The sequence below is a fragment of the Colobus angolensis genome, unplaced genomic scaffold, assembly GCF_000951035.1.
Source record: "Colobus angolensis palliatus isolate OR3802 unplaced genomic scaffold, Cang.pa_1.0 Scaffold82, whole genome shotgun sequence".
Classification (NCBI taxonomy): Eukaryota; Metazoa; Chordata; class Mammalia; order Primates; family Cercopithecidae; genus Colobus; species Colobus angolensis.
In genome coordinates this window covers 757,810-766,950 of record NW_012122043.1, presented here as the reverse complement: position 1 = coordinate 766,950, position 9,141 = coordinate 757,810, and the positions used below count along the sequence as shown (strand labels likewise).

General features: G+C 42.1%; 1 protein-coding gene across 2 annotated transcripts in view; it reads left to right on the top strand.

The window, feature by feature from the left end:
* SEPT2 (septin 2) overlaps positions 1-7,521 on the top strand; it is a 37,998-nt gene extending 30,477 nt beyond the window's left edge. For both annotated transcript variants that reach the window (XM_011929550.1, XM_011929549.1), the window contains 4 exons: positions 1,508-1,591; positions 3,172-3,229; positions 5,082-5,212; positions 6,929-7,521. In XM_011929550.1, the coding sequence (XP_011784940.1) occupies positions 1,508-1,591; positions 3,172-3,229; positions 5,082-5,183 (244 nt within the window). In that variant the 3' untranslated portion in view covers positions 5,184-5,212; positions 6,929-7,521. The remainder of the gene's footprint in view (positions 1-1,507; positions 1,592-3,171; positions 3,230-5,081; positions 5,213-6,928) is intronic.
* Positions 7,522-9,141: the final 1,620 nt, after the last annotated feature.

The following is a 9,141-nucleotide window of genomic DNA, read 5'->3' as shown; positions in this document are numbered from 1 at the left end:
CCAGCTACTCAGGAGGCTGAGGCAGGAGAATCACTTGAACCTGGGAGGCAGAGGTTGCAGTGAGCTGAGATTGCACCACTGCACTCCAGCCTGGGCGGTGGAGTGAGACTCCGTCTCAAAATAATAAAAATAAATTAATTAATTAATTTCACATATAGTGTCATGCATACATTGCTTTTACTCTTTAAAAAAAAAGGCTGAGGCCGGGTGCGGTGGCCCACACCTATACTCCTAGCACTTTGGGAGGCCAAGGTGGGCGGATCACTTGAGGTCAGGAGTTTGAAACTAGTCTGGCCAACAGGGTGTAACCATGTCTCTACTAAAAATACAAAAAAATTAACCAGGCATGGTGGTGGGTGCCTGTAGTCCCAACTACTTGGGAGACTGAGGCAGGAGAATCTCCTGAACCTGGAGGCAGTGGTTGCAGTGAGCCGAGATTGTGCCACTGCACTCCAGACTGGGCAACAAGAGCGAGACTTCATCTCAACAAAAAGAACAGGCTGAGACTATTGCTTAAACTATACCTCTTTTATCAGAGGACTTCAAAGAATGACCGATGTGGAGAAATCAATGTTTTGATTAGCTGAAAGTTGCTATATATTTGCTACATGTCTCACTTAGTTTAGCAATTTGTAGTGAGTTAAAATCAGTAACATGTTAAACCATCCAAGCTCTGTCAAACACAATTTAATGGTCGTGTAAGAAGTTAAGTGCACTCAGCTCCTCCAGGGCTGCATCCTTGGCTGTCCCGATCCCCATTATTGAGGGGGGTGTAGAGGCTGAAGACAGGGTTTGGGGACTTCACTTTAGTGTCAGTTGTGTGTTTCTCACAATGAGGTAGAGTGAGCCCCTCCTTGGCTATCTCAATCCATTTCCCTGGATCCTGAATAAATAGGAATGTGTTACAATGTTTTGCTCATTCTGGACTGCTTAAGTATTTTGAGTAAGCTAGGCAATTAAAAAGTCATAAGATGAATGAAAGGTTAAGTTGTTGACTAACATTCCTGGATCCAGAATATTAGTCCTTCACTTTATGGTCTTCGGCATAGCTTAAGCTAAGCAACTCTTCTTACATGAGAGTAATATATAAATTTTGAGTTATAGGAGGCATGAATATGTTCGTTACGTTTTCTGTAAGTCCTTTTAGAAAAGTGTGTTCTGTTTCAGACATTGTTGACCTAAAAATCTCTTAAAATCTGTCTATCTGCCATCCTGTGGTAGAGATGGCCTCATACAGGGGTGGCACTGCCTCTGGCAGAAATCCTGCTGAGAGACTCAATCCAGACCTGTGTTTGTGTATCATTGATTGGGGAACAAAGGGAGAGCTATACCTCATTAGACGTTTCCTCGGCCATACTCCTTATCCTGAAATCCCAGCAGCTTTATGTACAGTTTACCAAGAAATTGTAATTACTGCTATTTCTTCTCTGTACTTGATGGGTGGTTTTTTTCTCATGAGACTATCACGTGCATGAGGCCACCTTGGTGTATTCCTCTTCTCTTTCAGCACACACATGCAGGATCTCCAGGAGGTGACCCAGGACCTTCATTATGAAAACTTCCGTTCTGAGAGACTTAAGAGAGGCGGCAGGTCATGATCACACTGTGCCCCTTCCTCTGTATTGTGTCACCCTGAGCCATGATGTTCCTCTTCCTCTGTGTGTTCAGCTCAGCCTTCTTGACCATTAAGCAACATGGTTTGGTTTCCTACTCAAAAGTTACTGTAAAAGAGTTGTTAATTTAATCAAATTATGCTCTTGTAGCCTTTAAAAAAAAAGTACATTTAATGATATGCACATAAAAGCTTTAGGCCAGACATGGTGGCTCATGCCTTAATCCCAGCACCTTGGGAGACCAAGGCGAGGTAGATTGCTTGAGCTCAGGAGTTTTGAGACCATGGGGTTACATGGTGAAATCCCATCTCTACAAAAATTAAAAAAAAAAAAAATTAGCCGAGCATGGTGGCACACGCCTATAATCCCAGCTACTCAGGAGGCTGAGTTGGGAGGAGCAGTTGAGCCTGGGAGGTGCAATGAGCCATAACTGCACCACTGCACTTCATCCTGGGCAATAAAACAAGACCCTGTCTCAAAAAATAAACAAAGACTTTAGATGGGCAGGCCAGAGGCTTGTGTCGAGTCCTCCTTCAAAAGCATCACTCTGTACATCAGGACAAACTTGTTGCCATTAAGAAACTGCAGCGCCTGAGGTAAGGATGAGGCCAGGATAAGTGACTTCTAAGCAGCCAGTGGCCATTGAAGAAGCAGCTTCGATCCTTATAAAGTCCTGCAGCCACCCTCACTCAGCTTTTCTTTTTAGCCATGCTAATATGTTTTTATGTAAGTTATACATACGTTGTACACAGTGAAGTCTAATTATGAGTTTGGAAACCACATTAAGAAAGATTTTAGAGGCAGCTAGAAAATTCCCCCCTCTGGAAGCTGAGCAGCCGCTGGCCCTGAGACGGGAATTATGTGCTCTGCAGAGCATGATTCTCAGGTGTGCTTGGAGAGCTTGCCCTTGCCCCTCGCTCACTCACACAGATCCTGCTCCTTCCGTAAGTGTGATGACTACATTCATGTTAATAAAGAATAACTCATCTCAAAGCGAATTTTTCAGATAATACCTGGTTTTTGAGTGGGTAACAGCAAGTGTTGTCACTCAAGCTTAGAGTAAGAAAAGTCTCTTCAGTGTTCCATGTCATGTTGTTTGAACTTTTTTAAAAAATTCATTCTGTTCCTTTTTTATTCATTATATCTTTAATTAGAAAAATGATAGGCTGGGCGTGGTGGCTCACGCCTGTATTCCCAGCAATTTGGGAGGCCAAAGCGGGCGGATCACTTGAGGTTCGGACGAGCCTGGCCAACACGGCGAAACCCCATCTCTACTAAACATAAAAAAATCAGCCGGGCGTGGTAGCGCGTGCCTGTAATCCCAGCTACCTGGGAGGCTAAGGTGGGAGAATTGCTTGAACCTAGGAGGTGGGGGTTGCAGGGAACCAAGCTCATGCCACTACACTCCAGCCTGTGCAACAGAGCGAGACACCATCTCAATAAAAAAAAGAAGAAGGATGAATACATGTCATTTTAAATTTTAAAGTAGAATTTGGTGGGAGGGTATCAAATAACTATTTGTTGCAGTGTTATAATTCTGATTTCTTTCAATTCTTAGGAAAGTGGAGAATGAGGACGTGAATAAAGACCAGATCTTGCTGGAAAAAGAAGCTGAGGTAAGTAGAAAAGTACTATTGATTGGTTGGTGGTTTTGTTTGTTTTGAGACAAGAGTTTTGCACTGTTGCCCAGGCTGGAGTGCAGTGGTATGATCTCGGCTCACTGCAGCCTCTGCCTCCCAGGTTCAAGCCATTCTCCTGCCTCAGCCTCCTGAGTAGCTGGGACTACAGGTGCCCGCCACCATGCCTGGCTAGTTCTTTTTTTATTTATAGTAAAGATGGGGTTTCGCCATGTTGGCCAGGCTGGTCTCAAACTTCTGACCTCACGTGATCTGCCCACCTTGGCCTCCCAAAGTGCTGGGATTACAGGTAGGAGCCACTGCGCCCGGCGGAAAAGTATTGTTCTTGTGACTAAAGCTGTTTCCTGTTTACATCGATAGATACCATTGGTAATTAACTTATAATTTATAGTTTTTCTTTTTTAATTTGTTGAGGAGGATACATACAACTATTTTATTACTATATATACACATCTGTATGTAATAAACATGGATACTTACATAGCATACATAGTGCTTCATATATTTAGCTGAAAGACTTTGGAGACAATTTAGTAATGTCACTGATTTTTGTAAGTAGATCATAAATATGGAAATATGCTCTGTTGTAAAGGTGGTATTCAGATCTGCTGGAGTTTTGGAAGGCAAACACATTATTCAGTAAACAATAAGATCATAATGGGCTAGCCTTTTGGAAACAGAAAGAAAATACTTCTTCCGTCAGATTAATTCAATATTGATCAAATATTTAAATGTTAAAAATAACCACAAAATTACCTGAAGAAAATTTAGTTGAATGTTTTGTAATACTTTCCTGGAGGCATTTCTGAATACATACAAATCATAATGATAAAGATGAATTAACGTTCACTATTTTTGGCCAGGCACTGTGGGTTACACTTACAGTCCTAGCACTTTAGGAGGCCAAGGTGGGAGAATCACTTCATGCCAGGAGTTCAAGACTAGCTAGGGCAACAGAGTGAGACCCCCTGTCTCTACAAAAAAATTAAAAAATAATTAGCCATGCATATCGGCCTGCACCTGTAGTCCCAGCTACTCGGGAGGCTGAGGCAGAAGGATCCCCTGAGCCCAGGAGTTCAAGGATGCAGTGAGCTATGATTGTGCCACTGCAGTCCAGCCTATGCGAAAGAGCAAGATCCCATCCCTTTAAAAACAAATATATATATATGTATGTATATATATTATTTTTATTGTGAGGCCTTCATTGCCCTCCAGAAAAGCTGACTCATTCCCATTCCCCTTTACTTTGCATTTCCCACTGTCATCAGTCTCTTTCCCTCCTTTTAGGTTAGAAAATTTTTCATATTGGCCAGGCGCGGTGGCTCACGCTTGTAATCCCAGCACTTTGGGAGGTGGAGGCAGGCAGATCATGGGGTCAGGAGTTTGAGACCAGCCTGACCAACATGGTGAAACCCCGTCTCTACTAAAAATACAAAAATTAGCCAGGCATGGTGGTGTGTGCCTGTAATCCTAGCTACTCAGGAGGCTGAGGCAGGAGAATCACTTGAACCTGGGAGGTGGAGGTAGCAGTGAGCTAAGCTTGTGCCGCTGCACTCCAGCCTAGACGACAGAGTGAGACTCCGTCTTAAGAAAATGTATCATATTGTCTTATCTTCCTTTGGTTATTGTTTCTGTTTGACTTGCATATTCATATCATTTACTTGGTTTTCTCTTTAGCTGTTGGTTTTTTAATCGATTGGCAAGAAGTCTTTATAGAATAACTCTGTCATGTTTTGGGAAAGTATAGAAGTTGAAATTTTAGGAGTCACAGAACACCCAGAAATAATGTTCAAAGACAGCAAACCTTGAAAACCTATGTGTGTGTTCACAGCTCCGCCGCATGCAAGAGATGATTGCAAGGATGCAGGCGCAGATGCAGATGCAGATGCAGACCGGGGATGGCGATGGTGGGGCTCTCGGGCATCACGTGTAAGGCCATGTGCACGTATCAAGAAGTCACAGGTAGGCCCTGTTGTCCCTTAGCCTGGAAGACAGGCGGTTGTTACTAACATTGTTGTAGCAGCTTAAATATGACAGGTTCCTCCTTAAGCCTCATTAATATTTTGCATTTTGAAGTAACTTCATCACTAATCTTAAACGAGAAGAGATTGCTCCTGAAAAACAGAAGCCACTACTTTGCCACCTACTTTCTAGTAAAGACTTCTCACACTTTTGTCTCTTTTTTTTTAATAATTGCAACTTTTATTTTATTGGGGTACATTTGCAGGTTATTTTCTAAGCTTGCAAATACCAACATTAGAGGGAAATTATGTATTAAATAAAGCACCTTTATTAGTTGTATTATTGGAAATTTGTTAATTGTTAAAACATCTCTTTAAAGGGATTAAAAATATATTAAAACAACTTGTACAGATTAAAAGTAAAGATGGCACAAGGAGGAAGAATTATGCCAGGTAGATAAGGGTTCCCTGCATGGAGACTGCTGACCTCCTGTTCCTCAGACAGCTTTGTCCTGACTGACGGTCATTAGTGTATGCTGGTCTGCCTGCTTGAAAAGAATCTGCAGACTCTAGACACTGAGGACCAGGAAAAGGCACATACCCACTCCCTTGTATCTTATGGACAGGCAGGCTCTGCAAACTGTCCAGGTGGCCACTCCCATCACTTGCCAGAGGAAAAGCATGAAAGGTAAAGTAAGGTAACGACCTAAGAGTCCAAAGAAAAGGGTAGGTCACATGATGCTGGGGTAAAGGCAAACCTTTTACAAGAGATGTGATTAGAGCTTGAAAGAGAGTTTGAGTTGGCCAAGATGTGAGGAAGAAATGTTGGGAATTTTGTAGATGGTCTCCCCTACAATTCAGGGACCTCATTCTGGAAGCATGAGTGTGTTCATGAAAACAAGGAGGGGACTTGAACCTTCACCAACTTATGGCAGGGTGGGTTAGGCAGAAGGCAGGGAGTCTTGAGGCCTCCATGACATGTGGACAGGTGGCTGAGGAAGGACCCAGAGTGTCTTGCTAGAGCCTTAGTCACCAAACCCTCTTGCAGCTTACTGGGAAAGGTGTTCATTGTAAAATACAGTATTTACACAAAATGCACAAAAATATGTATGTACAGTTTGATAAGTTACTGTAAAGAAAACATCCATGTCACCCCCAGCTGGGTCCAAGTTGGTTGCTTTAGTTTCATCATCACATTGACACCTTAGAATAGTCCTGAGGGTATGTGCTCAGTTCGCACTTTACTGATAAGGAAATTGTTGCTGCTCCGAGAGTTTAACGTTATTTGCTGATGGTCCCACAACTTTTTAACGATGGCCTGCTGACTTAGAGGCTGGTCCTGCATAACCTGTGTTGGCATGTGACTGGGGAAGTGAGGGTACAGTGGAAAGAGACAAGGATGCCTCAGCGATGCAGCTCATTTGAAGCAGGAAGCAGTGACAGGTGTTTGCTCATTTTCTCTGAGCTTCTGGTTTCAACCTTTATGGAATAAAAATTTTACTTTTAGATAGATAAAATTTTATTTGTGTATACTTTTCAGTTTTGTGACATTTCCAGTTTCCAAGAGCCTTGTGAGTGGTGTTTTGATTCAGTTAACTTTGTGGTCATGTAAGCCCTGCCTTTTGCTCAGTTTATGAGAAAAGTAGAACTGTTAATGATCAATGCAGCAGACATTGCCTCACTCACACTTAAGTGTGTTTTGTTTTCTTTTTTCTAGAAAACACTTTCCTGGATAAAAAAGAAAACATTCCAGATGCGTGATCCAGCTGTGTGTTTTCAATCCTTGGGAGGGTGCCATCCACATTTTAACAGTACCTGTGCCTGAGAATTTAATTTTTAAAAGACTTTTGATGTGTTTTTTGTATGAAGTACTTTTAACATATGTATTTCATTGCTATGTTACACTCTGTATTTTGTGAGGTGAATGTTTTCCTTTTCTTTCTCCCTAACCACTAATGTTAGAATTGATTTCCAAGAATCGGCATGTGTGCTTAATACTGAATTTCTTTGATTTAACTGACTTAACAACTGACTAACCATTGATGAGCACTCCTGATTTATATCTAGAACATTCAGATTTACCCATAATCTGAGTGGTAGAGGTGTGAGCCTAGTGATGTAGAAAGATGCACTGACTTGGTGCAAGGCCATCTGCTTACCACATCATACCATTTGGAGACTCTTTGCTTCCTTGCTTTTATGTTTGTACACAACACCTAAAACTAGTTTTGCTGCTATAATTCTAATACTGTTGATTCATCTGTGATTTTATCTCTTAACCAAATAAAACAGAATAGAATTTCCTAATGAGATACATCTTTATACTTAAATAGCTTTTTTAGAGGTGAGTTTTAAAGAAGTCTCTTAATTCTGATCTAGGTCATTTTTAAAACCCCTATACAAAGAACTCACCGCAAGCCACTTTTTGTAGTGTTCTCCACTAATACTGGTTATCCTGTGCTACAGAGAAAATTAAAGTAGTCATGAGCTCCAGTTTTTGTATTGCAGTTAAGACTCTTACCTACAAAATGAGATTCAGTAAACTTTTTACTCAACCAAATTAAAATTTTTAAGGAAAATTAGCAGTTGGTCTATTCAGAATTCAACCTTTTTATATTTTATACTGCACTTTAGTGTATCTTCTGTAACTGTAGTAGATCTGCCTCCCCTGTGGAAATTGGGGTCTGTTGGTGGGCGTGCTCCTGAAGCACAGCTTCATTGAAAAGTGTTCCCTCCCTAAGGCCTTGGTGCCCTGAACCTCTGATGCCTACCGGGTTTTTCTGATTTGAGTTTCCTTTAAATACCCCCTTTTTGAGTGACTTTCTGATGGGAGGAAAATAGCAGTAATCATTTTTTTGTGTACAGACTGTCTCATTTATTTTTAGCCATTGTCGTTTTCATTCATTTTGTGTAATGTAAACCATGTGTCTTGTCAAAGTGAAAGACATTTTAAATCTGTAGCATGGGCTGTAGCATGGGCTAGTGGGCTAGTGCGCACAGTCGAAGCCACACCTGATCCGTTTTCTGTGCACTGTAGCCTTAGTGTCACCTTTCCTCCTGTGTCTCCCTGTGGTACACTCCAGCGGTTGCTTTTTTTATCATTTCTACTGAAGTTGGGAAATTCAACCCCAGAAAGTGACAGATGAAAGGAGACAATGGTTGTGTAGGGAGATGGAGAAAATGCCTAATCTGAGGATGAGACAGGGTTTTTTGGTTTTTGTGGGGGCTAGAAAAAAACATAAAATGAGACAGTTAAATAATAATACGAAGGTGTGCTACAGAAAATCTGGTGTTCTTGCTAACATTGCCCCTTCACTGTTGCTTTTTTTTTTTTTGAGACGGAGTCTCGCTCTGTCGCCCAGGCTGGAGTGCAGTGGCCGGATCTCAGCTCACTGCAAGCTCCGCCTCCCGGGTTTACGCCATTCTCCTGCCTCAGCCTCCCGGGTAGCTGGGACTACAGGCGCCCGCCACCTCGCCCGGCTAGTTTTTTGTATTTTTTTAGTAGAGACGGGGTTTCACCGTGTTAGCCAGGATGGTCTCGATCTCCTGACCTCATGATCCGCCCATCTCGGCCTCCCAAAGTGCTGGGATTACAGGCTTGAGCCACCGCGCCCGGCCCACCGTTGCTTAATTGTGAATAGCCAAAAGCTGTATGTTATGGCTTGTTGTGTGAAGGTAACTAAGAAAAAGTGTTCCATGACTTCAGAGTACATCCATGCAGAGTCCATTGCCATTTAATAACTTTGTTGGAAAATCTGTAAAAAAGAAAAACAAGTTTGTAAGTGACTAAGCCCCGCATATGTTTGAGTGAAAGTACTTCAGGCAGCTGCCTGCTGGTAACAGCTCTGCGGGGAGGGAGGACCCACACTGCTGCACTTCTCATCCCCTTTGGTTTTACTGCCCAAATCTAAATAGATACTTTTGATTATA